The sequence below is a fragment of the Neofelis nebulosa genome, chromosome 10 (genome assembly GCF_028018385.1).
Source record: "Neofelis nebulosa isolate mNeoNeb1 chromosome 10, mNeoNeb1.pri, whole genome shotgun sequence".
NCBI lineage: Eukaryota > Metazoa > Chordata > Mammalia > Carnivora > Felidae > Neofelis > Neofelis nebulosa.
The window spans coordinates 64,465,478-64,493,099 of NC_080791.1; the positions used below are offsets into that span (position 1 = coordinate 64,465,478).

Below are 27,622 nucleotides of genomic sequence, written 5' to 3' on the forward strand. Positions count from 1 at the left end.
CAGGAAAAAAAAAAAAAAAAAAAAAAAAAAAGGAGGATTTACCACTTTGCCCTTGGGATGTGATGTATCTTCAACAGGACCAGGTCCTGCAGGAGTTGCATCCCGTGAATTGCTGACCTGAACCTTCAGGAAGGAGATTCTGCTTGTAGAGATTGAGAAAACTCAAGGACTTCCTTACAGAGGAGTTCAGTGTCCCGAAGGCTTGGTTTTGGAAGCATCACTGTACAGATAGCTGTTGTTTTGTCCCTTAATAAAATTCTTCTGAGCTCCATCCTCCGATTTTTCAGCTACCTGGGACAGCCAGGCCTATGGCTCATTGTATCTCTCTCCCCAAGGGGCAGTCAGCCCTGTGCCCTGGCTGTTCAGAGACAGGGGTGTCTCCAAGCTTTCATTTTTCCTTGCTGTGCCTTTAAGAGCTGCAGGAATGCAAAGAGTCTGGAGGAGGGGTGGGGTCTCCCAACAGGACTTCTGGGAAAAGGATCCTGGGAATTTTTGCCAGAAACTAAACTGAAATTCCAACTCTGAGAAGTTGGGGGTGGTTTGGTTTGTGTTGGGTCAGGCCTGTGATTGGACTGCAGAATCCGCTAGGGAGGAGGAAAGCAGAAGTAAAATGCAAGGAGCCAAGGAGAGGAGGAGGGCTGCCCTCCCCACCCTTACCCCCACCCCAGTGCACACTCACCCAGGCCTGCAAGAGGGTCCAGCCACTAGCCTGGAGAGGATCAGTGTGTGTGAAGGGTGATAATAGCAGATGGACCCAAGGAACTCTCTACCCCACATCGACCTGCAAGGCCTCCAGGGACCGGCTTGCCAACAGCTGGACTTGATCACTGGCTTGCAAAGTGAGATCACGCATCTGGTGGAATAACAAGCAGGCTTTGCTCTCTGGCTGTTTGTGGAGGATTTTCACAGCAGTGGCTAGAAAGTGGGAGACTGCTACCTGGACCCTTGAGTTTTCTTGGAGAAGCACAGCACAGGAGATTCCACCCCTTGGTGATTTGCAGGACAATGATGGCCCTTCAGCAAGCATCTGCTTTCCTGGTTCTGTTCCTTGCGGCTCTCCTGCTCCCTCCACAGTGTGCCCAGGACCCGGCCATGGTGCACTACATCTACCAGCGCTTTCAAGTCTTGGAGGTAGGTAGCATCTGTGCACCTGATCCAGGGAACATGCCTCCCGGAAGTCACGTTATCTTACCCCTGTTTGCCTCTCTACTGGGATGCACTTTCCCCACATATATCATAAATACATTGCCAACATCACACTTGAGATTTTTTATCATCTAGTGGTTCAGAGAGCTGGCTCCAGAGCCCAGGCTGCACCACTCTCAAACTTTGAGCAGGCTTCACTTTGTGGTCTGATCTGACAGTTTTTCTCATCTGTAAAGTGGGGATGATAATAGAATTTATCTCCTATGGCTATTCTGAACATTGCCTGGCATGGCGGTAAATGTTACAAAGTGTTGTTATTATTCAATAGTTCCATTATTTAAATATGAAAATTAAAAATTTTGGTCACTTCTGGGATGCCTGGGTGACTCAGTCGGTTAAGTGTCAGTCTTCAGCTCAGGTCATGATCTCACAGTTCATGAGTTCAAGCCCTGCATCAGGCTCTGTGCTGACAGCTCAGAGCCTGGAGCCTGCTTCCGATTCTGTGTCTCCCTCTCTCTCTGCCCCTGCCCTGCTCATGCTCTGTCTCTCTCTTAAAAATAAATAAACATTAAAAACAAAAAATAATTTAAAAATTTTGGTCACTTTTTATTTGTATTTTACTATATCAGTATGATAGTAGATGTTAGTTTTCCTTTTGTCTTTTTATGATAAAATATTAGGCCACTGTAAAAAGTTATGGTATTATATCAAGAGGCTACATCTTAGCTCCTTTGCCAAACCGCACTTGGGTTTAGAAATGACTAGATTTCAGGGGTGCCTGGGTGGCTCAGTCTGTTGAGCGCTGACTTCTGCTCAGGTCATGATCTCATGGTTTGTGAGTTCGAGCCCCACATTGGCCTCTGTGCTGACAGCTCAGAGCCTGGAGCCTGCTTCGGATCCTGTGTCTCCCTCTCACTCTCTGCCCCTCCCCCACTCATGCTCTGCCTCTCTCTCTCTCTCTCTCTCTCTCTCTCTCTCAAAAGAAAAGAAATGAGTAGATTTCGGCAGTGTTAGAGAGAAAGTGTTGGGGGTCCCCTTCCCCATGGGTTGCAGCTGCCACTTCACTAAAATTTGTAAAACCCACCATTTTTGCAGCACAGACAGGCTCCCAGCGACAAATGTAACCCTGTGCCCTAGCCTTTGGCATACCCCTGGCGTTGCCATTATTTCATACTCAATTGCCTTGCTTTTGTACAAGTTAAATTTTGATAAATTCTTTACCTTTTTCCAAAGACACTTTTTTTTCCCAAAGACACTCTTGTTTCCAATATTTATTTTCTATATCTTCATGAATATTTTTAAAGTCCAAATTAGTTGATGATCTGGTTAAGTAAAATAATTCCAAAGAGCAGGCTGAACGCATTTCCTAATGTCCAGCCAACCAGCTGAGGCTGGGGACAGGGAACAAGATGGTCCCAGGCCATGGCCTCTTGCTGCTTGCCTTACTTGCTCTTTCCTCAGACAGCTCCTCCCCAGGGTACCTCCTTGAAAGTGCCAGAATTAGGCTCAACCCTGGGCCCCCTGCATTTAGCACTAGCTTGCCCTGGGATTCCTGCAGGTTTCCCTCAATACCTGAAAGTTTTTCTGCAGAAAAGGGTATAAAGTGCAGACACTTTGATTGCTATGAATGTGGATTTTTTAAAAGATGGGGATATGGTTCCTATAGATCTTCCCACCCTGGTCAAGACTTGGAGAGGAAGTCAAATCCCAGGTGGCAGTCACTGTTGACCAATGTGGACACTTACAATGTAATACAGTTCTCACCCTGAGGGATTTTAAAAAATTTTTTAAACATTTATTTATTATTGAGAGACAGAGAGAGACAGAGCATGAGCATGGGAGGGGCAGAGAGAGAGGGAGACAGAATCCAAAGCAGGCTCCAGGCTCTGAGCTGTCAGCACAGAGCCCGACACAGGGCTTGAACTCACAAACTGTGAGCTCATGACCTGAGCCGAGGTTGGACACTTAACTGACTGAGCCACCCAGACACCCCTGATTATTTGTATTTTAAAAATATTTTTCTGCGAATGATAGCTATTTGTATTTTTGACCAATTTAAGTAACTAGCAATAATTTGAGAATTTATTTTCTGACTGAAGCAAGGACTGGAAAAATGTACCCAAGCAACGAGGGCATACATTCACGACTTCCAAGAGTTCTCAAAAAACATATCCGTTATGCTGGGAAGATGTCAGACCTCCACCAGTGAGTATAGGAGTGCAGTGGCTAACCTGGCCCTGAGAGTCGAACGTGCCCAGCGCGAGATAGACTACCTGGAGTACCTGCGGGAAGCTGACATATGCCTGGAATCAGAGGACAAGACCCTGGCAGAAAAGCTCATCCAAGAGGCCGAAGAAGAGAAAAAGATCCGGACTCTGCTGAATGCGAGTAAGAGAACCATGTCTTTTACAGCCCTTGTAGGGACTCACATTCAGAGACACAGACTCGGCACAGATAGGGGTCTGGCCAGGTATGAGAGTAAGAACCAGATGTACAGTTTTGGGGGCAGGCTCTGGGAGGGAAACCTTACCAGGGAACAGGTGTCTGAAGGAAAAAGTCCTTCTCAGAAAGCAGCTTTTCCTTTCATAGAGAGTTCTTAAAGCCCCCATAGAAGGTCAGGGCTTCAGTGTCAGAGGTCAGCTAGGGAAGCACATCTCCAGATAGACCTTGGTTTGGAAGAGGTGTGTGGTACCAGATCCTTCCAGGGAGGGTAGAAGTTTGGCAGATTCCCCCGGTGCCCTGAGAGTAGGCAGTGGCTGCTAATGTGCCAAGAAATAGTCTGAAATTGTAAATGGCATTGGTCAACCCTCAGGACTGAGGACTGCAGTGAATCATTACTGTGTTGTCAGGATGGTGATATCTAGGGGATTTGTCTTCCATCTTGGGATCCTGTTCAAATCCCTTCCAGGCCATTAAGAATAATGGTTAGGAGCTCAAATTATAATAACGAGTATCAAGCAAGAAAAACATAAGTGAGAAAGAAAATTTCCTGTGCATGAGTCCATTTTATTAAAACAATGAGGGAGACAAGTCACCCAGCTCAGAGTCTGTATTCTGAGATGGTTTCACTGCAAATAGGAAAACTTTATTTATATGTTAATTGTGTCTGTCCCAAATGTGAGAAATTCCATCAGAGAAATAAGATAAAAGCTGAGTGTCATCATTGTGCTAAAGGTTTCATTTATCCTCTCAGTGTAATCCTGATAAGAACTCCATGGGTCATCATAAGATGGGTCTTCCTAAATGATGTGACACTTGATCTGAGGTTTTTTTTAATTTTTAATTTTTTAAAAATGTTTATTTATTTTTAAGAGACAGAGAGAAACAGATCACAAGCAGGGGAGGGACAGAGAGAGAAGGAGACACAGAATCCTAAGTAGGCTCCAGGCTCTGAACTGTCAGCACAGAGCCCAGCCTGGGGCCTAAACTCACAAAGCACAAGATCATGACCTGAGCCAAAGTTGGCCACTTAACCGACTGAGCCACCCAGGTGCCCCTTGATCTGAGTTTTAAACAAAGTATTAGAGAAAAATGAGCAAAGGGTTCATGAGGTGAGGGCACAATATACTGAAGGCATGAGAGTATAGAACACTTTGGCATGTAGGTCTGCAGATATGGCCGAAGGGAAGCTCAGTGGGGCAGATGCATTTGCAAAACAAGAAACAAGATTGTAGGGTTCAATGAAAGACCTTGCATGTGAAGCTCAGGGGTTTGAACTTGATTGGAAAAATGATAGAGAACCACTAAACAATGTTCATCAGGGACATGACATGAAGGAAGAGGGCAAGACTAGAGAAAGGAGACCAGTGGGGGACTACTGTAGCAATTGGGGCAACAAGTGATGGTGTCTGCGTTAGGTGTCATTGAGATAGAGAAGGGCGGATGGATTTGAGAGCCATTGAGAGTTGGAATCCACATGGCCTGGTGACTCATAATTAAAGGTGAAAAATGACTGAAAATGATGAGTCCAGGACACTTTCTGGATCTTTGACTTAGGTTTTGGGTGGTTGGTCTCAAATACGTTGAGATAAGAAACCCAGGAGGAGTTTTGGAGCACTATTACTCTACTATTTGTTTTTTCAGAAAACTTATTACTCTGAAATCTTCTAGTTCATTTATTTGCTCACTGCTCATTTTCTGCCTCTGCATCTAGAATGTTAGCTCTATACAATCCTGCACAATGCTGTGCCCCAGTGCCTAGAACAGTGTCTGTGTTCAACACATATTTGTCAGTGAATAACTAAGTGAACAAATGAATGGATTGTTGGAGAGACTGTCAGCATGGTCAGAGGAGTTATTAGGTTTTGATGGAAAGGAGAACAGAAGGCAGAGAGAAGGGTGCCTATCTATAATATGAAGCAGCTGATCGAGTTGGTTGAATGAGTGATCCTTTTTGGCCTTGACATTATCTTGAGATGAATCATCCTCTGAGAGGGAGCAACTGGGGATAAACATGGGGTGAGAGAAGGAGGGGAAGGGTAAGGATGATCCAGGAGAGGATGAACAGAGACTGCCTAAAAAGCTGATGAGGAGGATTGGGTATTATTAGTGTACCTGAGCTTTCCTGCCAGGGGTCAGGCAGGACCCTGATCCTGAACGGTGGTGCTAGATTAGATCCCTGAGCTGCCCCTGGTCCCTGGACTGGCTAAGCCCCTCAGGCCTTGGGGTTGCCCCTTTCTTCTCCAGCTAGAGCCCAGCAGAGGTCCTGATTCTGAACTTGCTGCTCTTTGAACCCTTATCATCTGCCTCATCCCTCAGACACTGGAGGCCTGAAATATTCCCTCTTCCATGGTGGGTGAAAACTTTCAACTTTTCAGAGATTGCTTCTTCCATGCCTGTTCCCTCTGGAGCCCTTGACTGATGACTCATTGGTTTAAGATTCCACACTTTTGACCCCTACCCCTGGACGGGCCCTGTACTACACAGTAGGGATAAAGGCGTGAGCAGAACATGTCTGTCCTCTGAGCTTCCTTTCTTACTGCTCCTCTTGTCTCCGGTCTTGCCTCCTATCTGCTGTCACACAGACCTCCCCACAATACAAAATTAATCACATTACTCCTCTGTGTAGAACTATCAACACCAAAATTTCCATTCAAATCTCTTGGCCTTTTATATAAGAAAGGCCCTTTACGAAATGACTCAAGTTCATTTCCGGCTGCTTCTTCTCTCACACTTTACCCACATGCAGTTGCAATTAAATATATATTATATATTATAATATATATATTATATATATAGTTTTTCTTATTCCCCCTTTTTGACTCAAAAATGCTGTGAATTCTCTGTGAATCCCTTCTGCCAGGCAGATTGACCTCTGGTGCTCCTGGAGCAGCTCATTAAATCCTCCAAGGGAGCATTAATACTTTCAACCACACATATGTGTGTGTATTTATTCCTCAACCAGACCATAAACATACAGACATCTTCCTGTCTGTATTCACAGAGTCTAGATCAGTGTGGCCCGTGGAGGAGGCTGTAAAAATTGTCCATAGAGGAGATACTGATGGCAGAGTCGCCTCAGAGCTTAGTTTAGGGGAAGACAAACCTGTAAACAACCACAATTGTGTGATTAGTATTGACGTATTATTTTCAGAGTTTCTCCACTCAAGAATAGACTTTTCTGTGTTTTGTAGTCTGTGCCCATCCCCCACTTTTCCTTTTTTTGCCATTTCTTTTTTGTTTAAAAAAATTTTTTTTAACATTTATTTATTTTTGAGAGAGACAGAGACAGTGCGAGGTGGGAAGGGGCAGAGAGAGAGGGAGACACAGAATCCGAAGCAGGCTCCAGGCTCTGAGCGGTCAGCATAGGGCCCCATGCAGAACTCGAATTCAATGAACTGCCAAGATCATAACCTGAGCAGAATTCAGATGCTTAACCAACTGAGCCACCCAGGTGCCCCTCTTTTTTTGCCATTTCTGTTAGTAACTATAACTATCTTAGTTTTCTAATGCTGAGTAACAAATTGCTGCAGATTTAGCAGCTTAAAACAAGGTACATTTATTATCTCAGAGATTCTGTGGATCAGGAGTCTAGGCACAGTTTCACCTCCCTTTGTTCAAGGCCTCGGGAGGGTACAGTCAAGGTATTAGCTGGGCTACATTCTCACCCAGAGCTCAGGGTCCTCTTCCAAGCTTACTGAAGTTTTTGACAGAATTTGCTCTCTTACGGCTCTAAGACTGAGGCCCTCGGCTTGTGTTGCCCATTGACATCAGCAGTTCACAATGTCGTTGTTGCTTCTTCAAGGACAGAAGGAGAGTGTTTCTCTTCAGCCTAGTCCCTCTTAAGAATTTGTATGTGATATAAGCCAGGCCTACCCATAATAACCTTCTTTTGGGTTAGCTCAGAATCAACTGACTTGGGACCTTAATTATATCTGCAAAATCCCTCCACCTTTGTCTTGTTATGTAACCAAATCATGGGTGCTATCTTGTCATATTCACAGATGTCACACACAACCAAGGGGAGGGGATTATGTAGGGTATGTCCACCAGGGGAAGGAATCTTGGGGGCCATCTTAGAACTCTGCCTACCTGGTGCTCTAGTCCACTAGGCCTAGCTGGTGTCGCTAATTACATGTATCGACTTTCTTCCTACAAGGCTCTGATCTTCCTATCTTCTAACCTTGGCCAGAAGGGACTGAGCTAGCTACAGAGCTCCCACTAAAATCCTTAAGATTCAAGTCAGCACCCTTGTGTGTGGGGAAACACCTTGGGATTATAGGCCAGGGAGGGTGTTTCACATCACAGGGTTTCATTCATACATATACACTGTCTTCTAAAGAGAGTTTCTTCGGGGGGGCACCTGGGTGGCTCAGTCTGTTAAGCATTTGACTTGGCCTCAGGTCATGATATCATGGTTTATGAGTTCGAGTCCCATATCGGGTGAGCCCCACTTCTGTCTCTCTCTCTCTGCCCCTCTGCCTCTCATGGTATTCTCTCTCTCCCCCCTCCCTCTCTCTCTCTCTCTCTCTCTCTCTGCCCTCACACACTTGCGCTCTTTCTGTCTCTTAAAAAAAAAAGAGAGAGAGAGAGTTTCTTTGGAAATCCCATAGGGAGAGAATGATGCAGCTTCCTTGGGAGATTCTACCCTGTGTCTCAGGATACTTTGAGAAAATTCTGACATCAGTCTAAAATGGTTTGCATTTATTCCTGGAATATTTCTCAGTCAACCAGAAAGGGTCAGATACTAGGGATGATAAATAAGATAGAATTGTTCTGTAATGAAGCCATTTCCTATAGAGCTGTTCTCAAGTCTTTAGGCTTTATTTAGAGACAATCTGCAAATGGTGTTCACGTGAGGGCAGCAATCCCAGGGATGTTTTGGGGTTAGGTCAAATTCTTAAATCTTAACTCCAACATGCACACTTTCTCTCTTCCTCTCTCCTTCAGTCTCCATCTCCCTTCTCTCTCTCTCTCTCTCTCTCTCTCTCTCTCTCTCTCTCTCTCTCTCTCACACACACACACACACACACACACAGAATTTAGAATGTAATGACTGAATGTTGCTGTACATAATCCAACTTATATTTAAAAGTCATTCGAAGTCTTTGGCACTCTGTTATTAGTAAAAAGAAATTTTGCATTGCACTTGGCAACTTAGGGCAAAGCACATTGCCTCAGATACCCAGATTGAGAATTTATCTAGCAGTTTTTTGCAGATTCTGCAGGCTACATTCTTGTGTGGATAAGAGTATTAACCTCTTTTTAACTCGCAAATAGTTTGTGAAGAAAAATTCTAAAGGCAGTCAAAACAAGCCATTATAGCAGATTTTACTTTATTTCCTGTTTCAGCACAGCAACTTTTATTGCAAGGCCGCATGTAGGTGACCTCAAGTAACCCTCTCTCTCCTGAATTAAATAACTCCTATCTTTTGTTAGATCATGTTTCAAAAAGAAAATCTGTTGCTGCACATTTAAATGCCTGTGGGATCCATTCAGGTATTATAAATGTGCCTGCCCTATATTCAAAGCCATTAAAAACAAAACGAAAAAAAAAACAAAAAAAACAAAAAAAAAAAAAACCCCTGGCAGCCAAATAAAACATCTCTGTGAGTCAACTCCCAAGGTCCACTAGTTTGTGACACAGGGCACAAAATATTAAGAGAGGTATAACTCTAATTTGTGGCAATGTATTTACTATAAGGAGGGGATTGAGAGTGTACACACAAGTGTAAGTGCAGGACAGAGAGATAGGGAGAGAGAGAGAGAGAGAGAGAGAGAGAGAGTGTGTGTGTGTGCACGCGCGCGCACGCACTTGTGTGCACACGCACATTTCTACCCAGAAGTTGCTGCAATATAGGGCCAGCAACACCAGAGATGTATATAATGCTTATCCTGGGCCATCTCCGGCAGGGTTCCATAGGTCACCGTGCTGGGTCCAGAAGGGTCTATATACACAGCACTTCTTTTGTTTATCCATCTGGAAGGCCTGCAATCTAAGAAGATACCTCCAGTCCCATCACTATGGATACATAGTGATGTATGGCTGATGGCTTTTGGCTCCAGGTAGAGTGAGCACCCATTCAGTCTCTCTATAACTCATTCATTTGCTCACTCATTCAGCAAATGTCTAGTGAATTCCAGGTCTCCGTTGGCATGGTGCCAGGCATCAGAGATGGGACATTGAATAGGGTAACATCCTTGTCCTCAGGAAGCTACAGCCAAGTGGGGAGGCCATCTAAACAAACCCGGGGTAACAGCCAGAGTGTTGACTGCTCTCACCAGAAGCACAGGGGCAGGCATTGAGTAATTTAGCAAGGTCAGGGTTGCTGTGGAGATGGGTGGGGAGGGACTGTGGAATTTGGAAAGTAACCCTCAAGCCGAGTTTTAATAATGGAAAAGAACGATTTGAATGGAGAATAGAGTAGAGGCTGCTTCAAGCAAATGGAACAGCCTGCGGAAGCACAGAGGCCTAATGGCGCTTGGCATTCAGACCTCAGGTGGAGGAAGAAGTTGTGGAGAGCAGATGAGAGAACTGGGCAGGGGCTTCATGCTAAGCCAGTTGACGCTTTCAAGCTATGAGAAATGAAAATAATGTGACTCATGGTAGCTAATATTTAGTGAGTGTTCATTAACTGAATAATCTTTAAGAATTTACCTTACTGGGTTATATCATCCAATTCTCACGGCACCCCTATGTATATGTATTATAGTTATCCCCCATTTTGTACGTGAGGAAATCAAGGCACTGAGAGGATGAGCAATCTGTCCAAGGTCTCACAGCCAGTTGATGCCAGAGCTGGGATTCAGACCAAGGCGGCTGACTCCTCCACATTCTAACCTCTCCCATCATGCTGTTGTGCTTAAGAGTGGTGAGCAGGGATGTGTTTGGCTCAGACAGAGGTTGGGGAAGGTCATTCTGGCCACTGTGCATGGAACAGACTGGCAGTAGGGGAGGATGGGTGTACACAGAAGAGAGAACCAGGCAGGCCATCTCCAAGCCTGTCACGGAAGCACTTGAGGTAGGAGCCCACTGTTCCGAGACTCCGTGCCTGCACCCAGGAGGCCCAGCTTCTTGTGATCTCGTTGTGGGACACATATGAAGACCATGTCCCTCCCCTTGGTCACTGTTTGATGACGATTCCTACTCACAGATTACTTTAAATTTTTTTTAAATGTTTATTTACTTTTGAGAGAGAGACAGAGACAGAATGAGAGCCAGGGAGGGGTACAGAGAAAGGGAGACAGAATCTGAGGCAGGCTCCAGGCTCTGAGCTGTCAGCACAGAGTCTGATGCAGGGCTCAAACCCACGAACCGTGAGATCATGACCTGAGCCAAAGTTGGACACTCAACCGACTGAGCCACCCAGGCTCCCCACAAACGGATTACTTTAAATCATTCTTTTAAACCCTGGCCAAGAAGGGTCAAAAATTTTCCCCTACCTCCTTGGTTTTTAATTATTTGCCTTTCCTTCATTTACTTTATGTTTTAAATTTTTAGATTTAAAATTTTTGTTTTTTATTTGCTTATTTTTACTTTTGAGGGGGGAGCAGGAAGGGGCAGAGAGAGGGGGAGACAATCTCAAGCAGGCTCCTCACTGTCAGCGCAGAGCTGGGTGCAGGACTCGAACTCACAAACCGCCAGATCATGACCTGAGCTGAAATCAAGAGTCTGACGCTTAACTGACTGAGCCAGGTGCCCCCATTTACATTTAAAATGAAAACACTCATCTCTGTCCCCCCATGAGTTAGCAGAAGAGTTCCACACACACTTTTCCTGTGCTAGAAATCTCAGCAGCATCTCTTTGGCCCTCATCTGACCAGTCACCATATCCAGTACATATTTCCTTCTGAACATCCCTCAAATTTATTTTTTCCATCTGCACTTTTCTCTCATCATCTCTGGTCCTGATTACTGCAGGAGCCTGCTGACCAAGCTTCCTGCTGCCAGCCTCTCCCCGTTCCAGGGCTCTGTCCTATGTTGCTACCAGGGTTATATTGCCAGATTTACTGCATCATTGCTTTATCAACTTTGATGGTAACCACAACCTATGGGTTAAAGCAAACCCCATAACGTAATATAAAGAAAGCCTTCTGGAGCTCCTGGGTGGCTCAGTTGGTTAAAGGTCTGACTTTGGCTCAGGTCATGATCTCACGGTTCATGGGTTCGAGCCCCGCGTCAGGCTCCGTGCTGACAGCTCAGAGCCTGGAGCCTGCTTTGGATTCTGCGTCTCCCTCTCTCTCTGTCCCTCCCCTACTCACACTCCATCTCTCTCTCTGTCTCTCAAAAATAAATAAACATTGAAAAAAAAATTAAAAAAAAAGAAAGCCCTTTACAACCTGACCCCAACCTAGCTTTCTTTAACTCTTTTGTTATTCTCCATGAAAGTGGCATCTTCTGATTAAATAAAAACTATGAATATCATATAGACTATATTTACTGTATTTACCTTTATTGTAAAAAGGTAGATAACATGCTAACAGCTGAACACATGAACTTTGAATGTTTCTCAGCCTCATCTTATGTCACTACTGCCTGTTCGCATCCTCTCAATGCTCTATGCTGTGTCTGATGTGCTATTCGGAAAACAAAATATAGTTCATGCACCCCTACATTATTCATACTGTGCTTTCCAAGTCTATCACAGTGCCTGGAACAGAGTAGAAATCAATATTTTCTGACCTTGGGGAATAGTTTATTAGAGAGTGGAGGCAACTAATTGCCAAAGATTGTATTAAGCCCTTTGTCTGTTATGTTGCCCAAAACCCACCACACCCGTGCCAGGGAGATACAATTATGACTTATTTTTAGATGACGAAACTATGGTGCTGAGTGTTTCATGCAGCCCCATCTCCCTCCCACGCTCTGGCTAGGAGCGTGTTCCCCTGCCCCAGACACACTAGATTCATCTCAGCCTCCATTTCTGCTCTCCATCCCCCCACCCCCACCCATGTCAATTCTCTGCTGCCACAAGAATGCTGCAAAACAAACCACTTTATAACGTAGTGTGTTAAAACAATAATCATTGATTATTTCTTAGGAGTCTATAGGACAGCAGGGCAGTTCTGTTGGTCCGGGCCAGGCTTGGCTGCTCTTGGGTGGGTTCTTCAGTGGCACATTGCCCAGGGGATGGCTGGTTGAGGAGGGCCTCAGCTGGGATGGTTTGGGTCTCCCACATGGTCCCTGATATTTCAGGAAGTGAACCTGGGTGGGCTTGTTCCCATGATAGAGGCAGACCTCTGAGGAAGGAGGCACAAGCCTACTAAAGGTCTGGTCCCTTGTACTGAATTCTTTGGGCCAAAGCAAGTTCCAAGCCTGGCTCTAGAGCCCACACTTCCACTAGAACCTCCAACAACATCTCATAAGGCAAAAGCCAAAAGGTCCTGATGCTCCTGGAAAGAGGCAGTAATCAAGATCAGTTTTTACGTATGCCAATTTCTATATGGAAGCAGTAAATTGCGCATTAGTGTGACTGATGATTTTGAGGCTGCTGCAAAGTTCAAGTTCAAGAGAGCAAGTCCTAGACTTTGAGACAGGAAGGATGAGAACAGGCTGAAGTGAGACTTATCTCACAGGAAGAATCTGTGGTACAATGTCAAAATGACTCTGTTTTCCAACCAAGCAAATGGGAGAATGGCAGTACCACACCTGGAAACTAAGAACATTTCCATCTTTTTTAGTTTGGTAAGAATGTTACAGGAAGAAAATAAAGAAAAAAACACTATGCAAGAAAAACCCACAAGAACCAGCTCATTTTTGAAATGAACAATACACAAAAACAAAAATGTTCATAATTATAACCTTGGAATGCTTAAATGTTGCAACAGTCAGAAAATTGGTTCAAAATGGAACTGTTTGATCGGAAATTCCTCAGAGACTGCCCACTTCAATGCCTCACTTCCCATGCATGTTGACCAGCCTGGACCCGCTAGGACAGCATTCTCAAACTTTCAGTTTCAGGAACCTTTTACACTTCTAAAAAGTTATTCAGGACCCCAAAGAATTTTTCTTGATGTAATTTATATCTGTTGACACTTACCGTATTCATAATTAAAATAGAAAAATTATAGTGTGTGCCAGATGGCTCTTTTAGGACAGACATACAACAGTAAAAACAACAGATTAGACAAAGCCTTGCCCTTCTGGGGTTTACATTCTATTGAGGGGAGTCAAACGATAAATATGTTAATGGATACATTTAAAGCATGTCAGATAGAAGATAATAAATACCATGGAAGAAAATCAGCTAAGGTGTGGAGGTTATGAGAGCTGGCCAATTCCAAAAGGAAGCATGAGTCTGAAGGAGTCTGGCTGTGTTGGATTCCAGCGAGAGGGACCCCACAGTGGAAGCAGGCCAGACTCACACTCGCATTCACACATCTCGCAGGCTTCCATCCGCTCCTGTGAAGTTCTCAACTTGATCTGGAGAACAGAGCCATGCAGGCTACCAGCCATGTATCAAGTCTGTTTTCTTTCTCACAAGCTGCTGCTAATCACCAATAAAGGGAGGATGTCAGGGTACGACACTGGGTACCATGGAATAGTTTGAAGTTAGTCTGGGAACCTAGAAAAACCTCTAATATAGATTTACTACAGACTTCTGTAGGACTCACCAAAACCAACATATGCTGTATGCCAGGCTCTTTTAAAGCCCTGGATTCACAGTCGTGCAAAGCCAAATCCTACTGTGGCTCACTCACTAAGTACCATTTCCCACAAGCCAGCCTTCCCTCTTTCCTGCCATCCATCTACCCAGGCACTCAAGAGTGTGAAATAGCACCTGCTCATGTCTGCCCATACCTCTTGCCATTCAAATCTGATTTCTAAGCTGGCATACCATGAGTTGGGATAGTAAGTTTGGACACTGACTAATACTGCATTCTCTGAATCAAATTGATTCCTGAGTTTGTGGACAGTAAGCAGTAAGAGATTAAATAGACAGGATATACGTAGTGGGTCCCAGGAGCTATGGATAAAAACAAATTAGACAGAATTTGCTGCTCTGGTGCAGCAAATCCACTTCTGCACCAGAACTGCTCTGGGAGGCACCTGCACAGAGTGCTTGGGATGCACAAGGAGGAGCAACAGATTGCCCTGTTAGGGTTAGGGGACCAGTAGATGTATCCCAAGTGAGTGAAGGTAAAATATGGAAAGCTAAGGAAAAATATGGATGAAGTCTAAGACTTGTAAGAGGTCATGGCAAGTTGGTGACTGGTGACCAGCTCAGTGTGGTGGGGAAGTGCCAAGAGGAGGTCAGATGAAGGACCTTGAGTGCCGTGCAGAGATATCTGAAACTTATTCTGTAGCAGAAAGCATGAAACAGCCCTAATTTCTAGAAGAAATTAAGTCCATGCTGGCAATTTCATTGTACTGACTGGCTCAAAGCTTTTCTAATTAATTGCTCATTTGAGAGCTTCCATCTTTGTCATCCTAGAGCCTAACATTGTACTGTCACCTGATAGGTATTGACTGTTTATTAACCTGAATACAATCCAGGTGCTTAAAAAATCAAGTTTCATAGCACAGAATTCCAAGAAGCAGTCAAAATACTCATGGTTTTATAGTTCTCTTTTTTTATTTTTTATTATTTTTTTAAATGTTTATTTGTTTTTGAGATCGACAGAATGTGAGTGGGGGAGCAGCAGAGAGAGAAAGAGAGAGAGAGAGAGAGAGAGAGAGAGAGAGAGAGAGAGAGAGAGAGACATGCAGAATCTGAAGCAGGCTCCAGGCTCTGAGCTGTCAGCACAGAGACCAGTGCAGGGCTCCAACCCACAAGAAGCAGGATCATAACCTGAGCCAAAGTCAGACACTCAAGCGACTGAGCCACCCAGGTGCCCCTGGTGTTCTCTCTCTCTCTCTCTCTCTCTTTTTTTTTTTTAGTGAATTCATCCCTGTTTTCCCCAAGCAAACCTGGGTTCCCTTCTCTGTTGCTCTCCTGTGCATTCCATCGCCCCTAGCCTTGAGGGCTACCTCCATCTACCAAGTTGCTAAGACCTGACCCCTATTTTCCTAAGGTTTTCCCAAATCCTTACTCATTTTGGCATGTCCATCATTATTTGGATATCTCTGATCTGGATTGTACCTACAGACTCTCTACCTGTTTCCCTGTGCCCCCTCTTTCCCACCCCTACCCCCAGTCCATTCTCCACCAACATCCAGACCACGTTTCTAAAACATAACCACGGGGGAGTTGCATCACTCCCTATAGAGGAACAAGTCTCACCAGGTCTGGAGAGTATTGCCATTAAATAAGGGAAAAAGTATTTTAAAAATTCAAAGAGTGTTATTTGTATATGAAATCACTGTGAGGCCTTGGGCCACACTCTGTCCTAATTGCCTATCTCCAATTGTGCTTGAGGGAAAACCATAGATTTGCATTCTCTGATTTGCAGTTGGATCCTTCATTGTCATTGTCTCTGTTAAATAATTTGCATCTTCGTTGAGCTCAAAGCTTTTAAATGTATTTCTTCCTCAGCTCTTTTCTCCTGCTAATTATCTCTCTCTGAAGAAAAGCACTGAAGGGACTTCTAACTTACCCTTTTACTCAAACACTATATTTTCTCCAAATTCCAAAAAGAAGAGGAATTTATAAAAATCATAGACTATCTGCCCTGAAGAAACTCCAGGCTGAACTCCTCATTTTAAGGCTAGGATAGGTAAGGGCGGATTGACCAAAGGACTTTCAGGGAGACACATGGAGAACCAGAGATGGGGTTCAGAGTATTCAGGTCTCTGACTCCCAGTGCTGGGTTCCCTCTACAAAGGAAGGATCGGAGGAGCACAAGGGGCAGTTGTGTGTTTCTGCACTCTCACAACTGTCTCTGCCTAATCAAAACCATCTATCAACACTCTTCTTGTTTTGCTATGTCTCTAAGGATTCTGCATGAGAAAGGAGGAATAGAAGGAGAAAGAAGAATGGTTGAATTAGTTTCTGCTGTATATTAAATGAACATTTTCTCACTCATGAGACATTGAATGTGCCTTGTTCTTAGCCATAGTCCCCCTCTGTAGCTGGGCTGTAAGCCTGCTGACTGTCCTCCTGTAGGGATGGGCCTGCCCTGGGGCTGGCTGGAGGGTTCCTGGTTAGCTCTGCCTCCTGGTGCACATTAAGTTAGGAGGACCTATAGCCATGTGACCTTCTAAGTAACTTATCCAAGCCTTTCTTTTCCTTTAGAAAATGGAGTTTGAAATATTTACCACTTAGGCTTATTGTAAGAACTAGACAAGTTGATGTAAATAAAGTTATCACCATACCAAGCACATTATGTGTATTTGTACATATTTATTAACTTCTCAAGGCTTTGTGCTTGTTCTCCAATCAGAAACAGTTTCTGAGCTTATCTGGTGGCCCATGGACCTCTCCTCTTCCCCATTAAAGACATTTATGAGAAGTTGTAAACTTAAACCCCCATTCATTCATTCATTCACCCTCTGTGATCACCAGAGAGTGTGAGAAGAGCAAAGCATCCGCAGGAGACAGACTCCGCTTGGGAAGCTGAGAAAAGGTACACTTCACCTGGCAGAGATGGGGCCCTGATAAACAGAACAGCCCCCTCCTCCCTCTTCCAGCCACAGCCTGGAGCTGCCCCTACCCCCCCCCCCCCGCCCCGCCCATAGCCCCGCCTCCCAGGCTCAGCCTGGTGAGGGGCCTTCTGTTAGCAGTCCTGCAGCGCCTAAGGTTTAAAGTAGCTGGAGCAGCCTTCTCTGCCTTCCCCAGGGGGAATGCTTCCTATACATTAATCCCCCCTTATCTGTGGTTTTGCTTTCCACAGTTTCAGTGACTGCTGTCAACTGCACTTCAGAAGCAGATGATCCTCCTTCTGACGAACGTCAGAAGGTCAGTAGTAGCCTAAACGCTGTGTCCCAGTGCCTATATCATTCACCTCACTTTATCTCATCACATGGGCATTTTATCATCGCACATCATCCTAAGAAGTGTGAGTACAGTACAGTACGATACTTTTCAGAGAGAGAGAGAACCACATTCACATAACATTTATTACAGTATATTGTTATAATTGTTCTATTATAATTGTTGTTAATCTCTACTGTGCCTAATTTATAAATTAAACTTTATCACAAGTGTCCATGTATAATGTATAGGGAAAAACATAGTATATAGATATAGATGATATAGATATAGATATAGATATAGATATATAGGCATCCCCTGGGGTCTTAGAACCTATCCCTCACAGACGAGGGGTGATGACTGTAACCAGGCTGAAGTGGACCCAGAGGCAAGGGGAAACAATCCCTCGGGCTGGCAAAGCATGTCAACAGGGGGATATGGTGGCAACTGATGGCTAAGAGACTTCTATAGCTTGTCCCAAAGTCTGTCCCTGGCCACAGTAGGTACCAGGCAAGGCCTCTGGGCATCTGGGAGCAGCCACTGATGACCTGACCTTGGAAAGGACTGACCTGCTGAGGCTCTGCTCTCCCCAGCTAGAGTTGCTCCCCACGCCCGCTCCTGCCATATGCTCCTTGATAAGAACCTTGTGTCAGATTTTTAAATGAAATAATGGATTTGAAAGTATCTTAAAAGCTTTAAAGTACTTTACAAATTATTATTTACTTAAGGCAGGCCTGTGGTCAGAACTCCAGATACACAGTACTATGTAGGTCCTAGAAAAACATCTGTTTGAATGAATCTATTTCCCTCATTAATGCAATAGATATTTATTGAACCCACAAAGCACTGAGTTAGGCAGTGGCGGTACAAAAGTAAACATGAAGACAAAAGCCCTACTTTTGTGGAGCTTATAGTCTAGTGGGGGAGAAGGTCAATAAGCTAATAAATAAAACAGATGACATAATTACAGAATATGACAAGTGATCTCAAGGAAATAAGAAAGATGTTGTAGTAGGTCATTTTAAATTTAGATGCAGTAGTCACAGGAAGCCCCTTAGGGAGATGATATTGAAACAAAGACTTGAAGGATGAGAGGAGCAGACTGTGGGAAGATCAAGGAAAAGAGTACCCAAGGCAGAAAGAATCACAAGTACAAGAGCCATGAGGCAGAGACAAACTTGACATGCTCCTGGAATAGCAAGAAAGCCAGTGTAATCACAACACAGTGAGCCGGGGCGGAGAGTGGAGGATACAGCTGCCATATCATGTAGGTACTTTAGGATAGAGTAAGAGGTTAGGATTTTATTCCAAGAATGATAGGAGAATGGGTTTAGCAGGTCAGCCACATAATTTATGTTTTTAAAAAGATTACTTCTACTGCTTTGTGGAGAGCATATTATAGGTAAGCCAGAGTAAAATCAGAGAGACAAATTAGAGACCACTGTAGTGGTCTAGGCAAGAGGGAAGAATTCAGGGAGTACAGGGATGAATGGTGGGAAGAGGAGGAAAGAAATATATTTGAGCATTAAAAAAATTGTTTTTAATATTTATTTTTGAGAGAGACACAGAGAGACAGAGAGAGAGAGAGAGAGAGAGCGAGCGTGAGCAGGGGAGGGGCAGAGAGAGAGGCAGTCACCGAATCTGAAGCAGGCTCCAGGGTCAGAGCTGTCAGCACAGAGTCTAATGTGGGGCTCGAACTCATAAACCATGAGATTATGACCTGAGCTGGAGTCAGAGGCTCAACTGACTGAGCCACCCAGGTGCCCCTTGAGCATTTTAATTTAAGTATAACATAATTTAAAGATTAGTTTTACTATCAGAACTTGGTGGTGGTGGGAAGATGGAGAGAAAGGAGTTAAGAATGACTTCTAGGGGAGTCTGGGTGGCTCAGTGGCTTGGTTAAGCTTATGACTTTTTTAAAAAAATGTTTTTAACAAAAAAATTTTTTTTTAATGTTTACCCATTTTTGAGAGAGAGAGAGAGACAGACAGACAGACAGGGCATGAGCTGGGGAGGGGCAGAGAGAGAGAAAGAGGGAGACACAGAATTCAAAGCAGACTCCAGGCTCTGAGCTGTCAGCACAGAACCTGATGTGGGGCTCAAACCCACAGACCGTGAGATCATGACCTGAGCCGAAATTGGCCACTTAACCAACTGAGCCACCAGGAGTCCCCCAACTCTTGATATCAGCTCAGGTCATGATCTCACAATTGTGAGATGGAGCCTCACATCAGGCTCGGAGCCAAACGTGGAAGATTCTCCATGCTGGGCACAAGAATCCTCTTAGGATTTTCTCTCCTTCTCCCTCTGCCCTTCGGGAAAAAAAAAAATAAATGACTTATAGATAAGTAACTTTGTTGATGGTTTTTGCTTAAAATGGGAAGAGTAGGGAGAAAAAGAGTTTGGGATATAAAAGCAAGGGTTCTATGTTGAACAGGTTAAGTTTGAAGATATCCAAGTGGGGCTACTGAGCAGGCAGTTGGATAAGTGGGTTTGGGACTTAGTATACATCCTGATAGGATGTCATTCCAGAGACAACTTCAGAATTTATCATTAATTAGAATTGAAATGGTATGCAGAGCCATGAGATAGAATGAGGTGGTTCAGAAAGTGATTATAGACAGAAGGGGTGTGAGGACAAAGCACTTATGGGTGGGAGAGGAAAAGAAACCAACAATGGATGCAAAAAAAAAAAAAAAATCCAGAAAGATGGGAAGACAAACAAGAGGAAGGGTGTTCCAGAATCCACACAAAAGGGTTTCAAGGGGAGGTAGCAATCAAGTAATCAAATTTTGCTGAGAAGTTGGTTAAGATGAAAACTGAGAATTGACCCCTGGATTTGGCAACATGGAGGTTGTTGGTGACCTTGAGAAGAACTGATTCTGTGGCATAGGCAGGGAAGTTTAGATCAGTGAGAGCCTGAAGTCTGATTAGAATGGCTTAGGGCATTATTGGAGGTGAGGAAGTTCCTCCTTTGAGGAGTTTTATTATAAAGTGCAAGAGAGAAATGGGGTACATTAGAAAGTGAAATAAGAGGCAAGATCTTCATATGAAAGTAAGGAGGGTATGATGAAGGCTTGAGGAGGGAAGAGAAGGTATAATAATAGTGGATGGTGAATTGATTAAGGAACTGTGGTAAGATGGCGGGCCAAACAGCTGGCAGAACAAGCAGTTTGCTGAAATGCTTAGCTCAGAACCTCTGGGACTTCTCTGGGTATGTACCTCTCTTCTTCATGTCTAGTTTCTCTCCCTTCACCCTGTTTCTGTCCTCTGACTCTAGATAGTCCCCAGTTGTCCTGCAGAACCCAAACATTTATTAAGAAGAAAGTGACAATCCATGAGCCCATCCAGCTTCTTATACCAAAGCCTTTGCAAAGGTTTGAGGGAAACCCCCAGAGAGCTCAGTTGTCCCAGAAAGATTGTTATACACCTGTAATTCCACTACAAAATGCTCCAGGAGTCAAGGAGAGAGGCCCATACAGCTCCTGTCCCACCCATGATACAGACCTCGGCAAGGTTTGAGGGATACCTGCAGGATTCCTCATGCTTCTAGTAAGCCACCACTCTCTATCTCTGTAACTCTGAAGACTGTCTAATGGTGCAGTCCCAACAAGTTCATCATTAGAGCTGATGACTCAGTCCTAATGGGTCCTGAAATGACCAGTGGAACTAATTTCATCTTGGCCCATATCCCTCTTTAGCTTGGACACCATGAGAATTCCAAAACATGAAGGTCATCTGGAAGATAGCATATTTAAGGGCCAGGTCGAAATGGCTCACACCACTTCTGTCCACATCTCTTTGGACAGAACACGGGTCAGTGGATGCAGCCTAACTACAAGGAAAGCTGAGAATATAGGAGTAGGGAAGAGGAAAATGAAATGGCATTTAGTGAACACAGATACTGTCACTGCCATAAGCAGAGAAGAAGCAAGTAGGAGGCACACACAGAGACTGTAGTGACACAAAGATCAAGGGCAAAGAAATCTTCAAGAAGAAGGAATTAATCAATACCATCATTCTATGGGAAGATCAAGTAAGATATGAACGTAAAGGTCTGAGTTTTCGGTTTGGAGGTCCCCAGTGACATTATGGAGGGTGATTTCTGCGGAGTTATTTTGAAGTGAAAGATGGGAGGTGAAGAAGTAGATCCAGAGAACAAACTGTTCTGGAACAGAAACTATGTAAAATGACAGAAAGAGTGAAGTAACTAGAAAATGGTGCCTAATTGAGGGAGAATTGTTTTTTAATATAGGCAAAGTGTTTACAAGCTAAGGAACTAGCCATGAAGGAGAAATTAAAGATAACAGAAAGGAGGCAATTCATTGAGGGAATCAAGAAGAAGCCAGGAAAGAGTGAGATCAGAGCACAAGTGAAAGAATTAGTCTTGCACAGGAGGAATGATGTGGCCTCTTCTAAGATGTGTGGGAGGATAGCAAGGGTAGGAACAACTTAAGAGAAGTTTATAAGCGAGGGGCAGAGGTGGAGGCGCTTCATGTCTGGTGGTATTTATTTTTGCAAAGGAATTAATCTGCTGTTGGTAAAGAGACTGATGGGGTAGAGTGTGAGTGTATGGGGGTGGGATTTAAGATACCTGCTATGTGGAAGATAGGGGACTAACCATGGAAAGAGCAGTATGTACTTAGGGCCCAGCTGAGGATGGAGATGCCATATGTGCAGGGGCACCTTTGGGAGATCTTCTCCACCTCACGCAACTCTCTGGGACACAGCCAGAGGTTTGGATTCACTCAGGGCCACGGATTTTTGTAGAGTGCATATTGTGGAATAACTAGGGGGGTAAGCATACTAGTGAGAGAGGTATTACAGTGGTCCAGGTTGGATAGAAAAGGAGGCTGACAGCCTGGGAGAAAGCAGAGGTCAAGGGACTCCAGGGCCCAGGGAAATGGAAGAGCAAAGGGGGTAAGAGCAAAGAGGTGAGAAATGGAAAGGCAAAGTGTTGTTGCAGAGGGTAGGATAGTAGAATTTTACATTTCTCATAGGGAACAGTTCCAGGGGATGGGGGGTGGGGATCCAGAGTATGGATATGGAGGGGTTTGCTAAAGTAGGTTGAAAGCAAGGTGCTGTGGAGCTGAAGAGGTTGGAAGTGCTCAGGTTCCTAATGCATATGGGTAGTGTCCTGGAGAGCTCTCAGTGATTTAGACTAGAAGGTGTTGATAGCATGAGATACAAAGAAGGAAGGTTTTTTTTGTTTAAGTTTATTTATTTATTGCGGGGGTGGGGTTGTTGCCGAGAGTGGGAGAGAGAGGATACCAAGCAGCCTCTGCACTTGATCCCAGAAACTGTAAGATCATGACCTGAGTCGAAATCAAGAGTCCAATGCTTAACCGACTGAGTCACCCAGGCACCCCAAGAAGGGAGGGTTTTTTGCACGAAGGGAAGTAGAAAAGCTGGAAAAATGTAACCCCACCTTTTTTTTTAACTTCATCTTCCTCCACCTATTTTAGACCCTTATGATCCTGTTTGGATTATATAAATACTCTCCTAATTGGTTTCCCTGATTTTGGTTTCCCTCCCATGTATCCATCATACACACAACTGCCAGCTTAATTAATCTTGACCAGGATTCACTCTTGCTTAAAAACTTCAGTAGCTCTTCACCTGCCTATACAATAAAATCTATATTCTTTAGCCCCACCCTCAGTGTTCCAGGCACAGAGCTGGTTTCAATCGATTTTGTTTTATGCATCTAGTTTGGGGCAAGAACAAGTATGTAGTTTATACTGGTTTAAACGCTGCACTACTTTCCTAACACTGATCCCGAAGGACTTTCCCAAATGTGGTTTTGTTAACTGTAAAGAATGTTATTCCCAACCATCTCTGAATGGCATCCTTCAAGGGTCAATTCAAATACACATTATCCCCTTCCTTAAATGACAGCACCATTCTCTGTCCTTTTGTAAAAAATTCACTTTAAACTTCATATTGTAGTTAGGTGCCTCTTAAGCAAGAACCATTCTTGATTTATCACTGTACCTCAGCCTATTGTACCCCATAACACCTATCTCAGTACCTTGCCTTTTGGAGGTATCCATTGTCTGCTGACTGACCAAATGCGTGCATTCATATAAATAAGTGGATGGATGAATAGAGTTCTTATAAAGTTCTCGTAGTATTAAGGGCCAGAATCCTTCACTAGAAGGTGATCTCTTCAAGGTTTAGGATTGATATTGTATATATTTTTTATTCTCAATACTTAGTTAACATGGTTCTGGGAGACTTGTAAGCTAAGTACACAGTAGATACCCAGTAAGATCTTTGCAAATGGAATTGAACTAGGTGGCTTCACACCTAAGTGATTCTCACTGTGTCAACCCCAAGAAAGTGAACAGGGTCTCTGACCCAGCAAATAGCTGTTTATATCCTGACTTGAATAAAATGTTGACTCTTATAATTCGACAGCAACTCCCTTAACAGAGACCCATTTATTCATTTAGTTCTTTGATTCTTTGAACCAAACTATAAGTTGTGATTGATTTATGTGTGACAACTTTATTCTAGACACTGAAGGGGGAAAAAAAGCAACCAGTGAGAACAGATACATGAAAAGATGCTCAACATCACTAATCATCAGGGAAATGTAAATCAAACCCACAAAGAGCTACCACCTTACATCTGTCAGAATGGCTAGTATCAAAAAAGACAAATAACAAGGATGTGGAGTCAAAAGGAACCCTCGTGTGCTATTAGTGGGAATGTAAATTGTTGTAGCCACTGTGGAAAACAGTAGGGAGGTCCCTCAAAATAGAGATACCATATAATCCAGTAATTCCACTACTGGGTTTTTACCCAAAAATACCAAAATGCACTAAATTTGAAAAGATATGTGCATCCCTGTGTTTACTGCATCATTATTTACAATTGTCAAAACACAGAAGCACTTAAGTGTCCACCAACAGAGAAGTGGATAAAGAAGATACGGTATATAGACAATGAAATATTATTCTGCCATAAGAAAGAAAGGAATATTGCCATTTGGGACAACATGGATGGAGCTAGAAGGTATTATGCTAAGTGAAATAAATCAGAGAAAAACAAATACCATATGATTTCATTTATATATGAAATCTTAAAAAAAAGCAGAAACAGACCCATAAATACAGAGAACAAACTAGTATTTGGGGTGCGAGGGAAAGGGCAAAATGGGTGAAGGGGAGTGGGAGGTACAGGCATCCAGTTAAGAAATTAATGACCAGGCATCATGGGGCGCTTGGGTGGCTCAGTCCATTAAGCGTCTGACTTCAGCTCAGGTCATGATCTCATGGTTTGTGAGTTTAAGCCCCACATCGGCCTCTGTGCTGACAGCTCAGAGTCTAGAGCCTGCTTCGGATTCTGTGTCTCTTTCTGTTCCTCCCCCACTCATGCTCTGTCTGTCTCTCAAAATAAATAAAGAATAAAAAAGTAAAAAAAAAAAAGAAATTAATGTCATGAGGATAAAAGGCATAGATAGCATAGGGAATATAGTCAATGGTATTGTCATAGGGTTGTATGGTGACAGATGGCTACACTTGCTGTAAGCAAGCATAACATATAGACAAGTTGAATCACAATGTTGTACACGTGAAACTAATGTAACACCGTGTGTAAACTATGCAACAATAAGCAGGGAAAAAAAAGAAATCTGTGAGAAAAGCAGACCTCTCATGTTTACAAAGTCTCTCTCCTTTTTCTCCTGTTTTGCCAGGCTGTGACAACATGTTGATGGGCATAAAGTCTCTGAAAATAGTGAAGAAGACTATGGATACACATGGCTCTTGGATGAAAGATGCTGCCAGCAGTTCCCAAAAGGTTTATTTCCTAATCGGATCCAGAAACAAAACTCTGTGGGAATTTGCAAACATGCGGGCATTCATGGAGGATAGCACCAAGCCAGCCCCACGGAAGCTCATCCTAACGCATTCCTGGCAGGGAACAGGCCAAGTGATCCACAAAGGTTTTCTGTTTTTTCACAACCAAGGGACTCTCAATGAGATAATCAAATATAATCTGCAGAAGAGGACTGTGGAAGATCGAATGCTGCTCCCGGGAGGGGCGGGCCGAGCGCTGGTCTACCAGCACTCCCCGTCAACATACATTGACCTGGCTGTGGATGAGCATGGGCTCTGGGCCATCCATGCAGGGCCAGGCATCTCTGGCCATTTGGTTCTCACAAAAATTGAACCTGGCACACTGGGAGTGGAACACTCATGGGACACCCCATGCAGAAGCCAGGATGCCGAAGCCGCATTCCTTTTGTGTGGGGTTCTCTATGTGGTCTATAGTTCTGGTGGCCATGGCCCCCATCGTGTCACCTGTGTCTATGATCCGCTGGGCACTATCGGTGAGGAGGATCTGCCCAAACTGTTCTTCCCCAGGAGGCCGAGAAGTCATTCCGTGATCCATTACAACCCCAGAGATAAGCAGCTCTATGCCTGGAATGATGGAAACCAGATCATTTACAAACTCCAGACAAAGAGAAAGCAACCTCTGGAGTAATGCGTTACAGCAAGGAGGAAAGGCACTGTGGCTGTGGACACTTCTCTCCAGGACATTGAGGCCACAGCCCCTTTATACTATCGTGTCCCTCTGATCACAGACAGGCATAGGGTGTAGAAGCAGGCTTGCATATGCATCCTTCCCCGGATGTGATGGCCTGAGGTGTTTTCCAAGACCTTAGATGAGAGTGTGTCATTCAGACATTTTCTACTTCCATCACCCGTCCAAACCTCCGGGCTCTCTAGGCCTTCCACATTCTGATCCAGCTTACATCCATCCTTTTCTTTGCTCCTCTCAGCCAGCAATTAGAAATGAAGGCCACTGCCTAGTACTCCTGGCTTCCCTCCTGGCCTTTCCTGAAGTTCTTTCCTCTTGCATAAATACCTGTCGATATTCTTCCATCTGTCAGTGCCCCACTAAAGTACAATCTTTTCCTGATGTTGAATCTCCACTTCCCCTAGCTCTGCCCCACCACCAAGCTAAGTAGATAAAATAGTGAAGCAAAACCATTCACATGTGAATACCACTTGCTGGTTACAAAGTGTTTGCACCTATGTACGTCGTTTAATCCCCATCCCATGTCTTCTTCTGAGACATACAGAAGTCTTTATAATTGCCAGCTTAGAGATGAGAAAAGTTGAGGTGAGCCAAAGTAACAGAGCCACAAAATGAAAATAGGGCTAGAAGATACTGCAAATCCCATAGTCTTTCCATTGCCCAAGGAAGCATCGAATATGTGTGTTTTCTCACCCAACCTTTTGTAAGCAATACATTCATCATTTCATCCTAAAAATAATGGTCTGCCCCCTTTGGCCATTTTTCATGTCTGCACAAGACATTCCTATAAGCCCTTCAAAAGCTACTTCCCCCAGAAAACCAGCCTAAGGGTGAGGACCCCCGCTGTAGCCTCATCTTGTTTTACCTTCCCCTGTGTCTCTTTTCTTGCTAGAAACACAATAAAACTGACACGAAGCAAATAACCCTCATCAGGTTATATTTGCCTACGTGCCCTCAGCATACAAACTCTCAGGAAGTGCTATCTGTGCTGGGATTCCCTGTGAAGCTCCCCAGCACACTGAGGCCCTTGGTAAAGATTCTGGAAACTGGATGGAAGCCAGGTAGCAGGGAAGCGGCTCCCTCTCACAGCAGGCATGCCAAGTGGCACAGGTGACAGAGGGCAGCTGTGCCTGTCCAGAGGGGCTTCTTCAAATCTTTCCCACGCGTTTGTCCAATTCAGCCTAGTGTGGGTCACAAGCTCAGGCTGTGGTGCCGGTCTGTGTCATGTGCTGAGGCCTCTGTCTTTCCAGGTTGGTCACATGAGAGGGTTGGCTTTGTGTGCCTGCAGCTGTTTTGCCAACTCTGCCAAGCTCAGGGCGGGACTGTAGGCAATGAAGAGACGTTCCCCCCTGCCCCCCATAGCATCTAAGTAGATCTCTGGCAGAATGGAATCACTCACCCCGTGCATACAGCACAATTATCCACAGTTCTGATAGATACAGAGCCCCAATCTGTTGTGGAATGAGGCAGGTATGAATAAATAAACATGGCAATGTTCCCCACTCCATGGGTTTGTGGACATTACCTACTCCGTGGGTAAAATGACATTACCTATTTCACGGGGATAAGGAACATGGACTGCCTCGGGAGGAGGGTAGAGTGGGATTATCAGTGAATGGAATTATGTGTGAGTC

At 44.2% G+C, this 27,622-nt stretch overlaps 1 protein-coding gene across 2 annotated transcripts; it reads left to right on the forward strand.

Annotated features, from left to right (window-relative positions):
• Positions 1-591: 591 nt before the first annotated feature.
• On the forward strand, positions 592-27,490 carry OLFML1 (olfactomedin like 1). Of its 2 annotated transcripts, XM_058688121.1 has the most exons (4): positions 592-1,131; positions 3,246-3,534; positions 17,359-17,523; positions 25,141-27,490. In XM_058688121.1, the coding sequence occupies exons 1-4, from the start codon at positions 1,006-1,008 to the stop codon at positions 25,929-25,931; spliced, it is 1,371 nt and encodes a 456-aa protein (XP_058544104.1). In that variant the 5' UTR covers positions 592-1,005; the 3' UTR covers positions 25,932-27,490. The 2 variants fall into 2 exon arrangements, with proteins under 2 accessions (XP_058544104.1, XP_058544105.1); XM_058688122.1 differs by lacking the exon at positions 17,359-17,523 and having other exon boundaries at positions 607-1,131.
• The last annotated feature ends 132 nt before the right edge of the window (positions 27,491-27,622 follow it).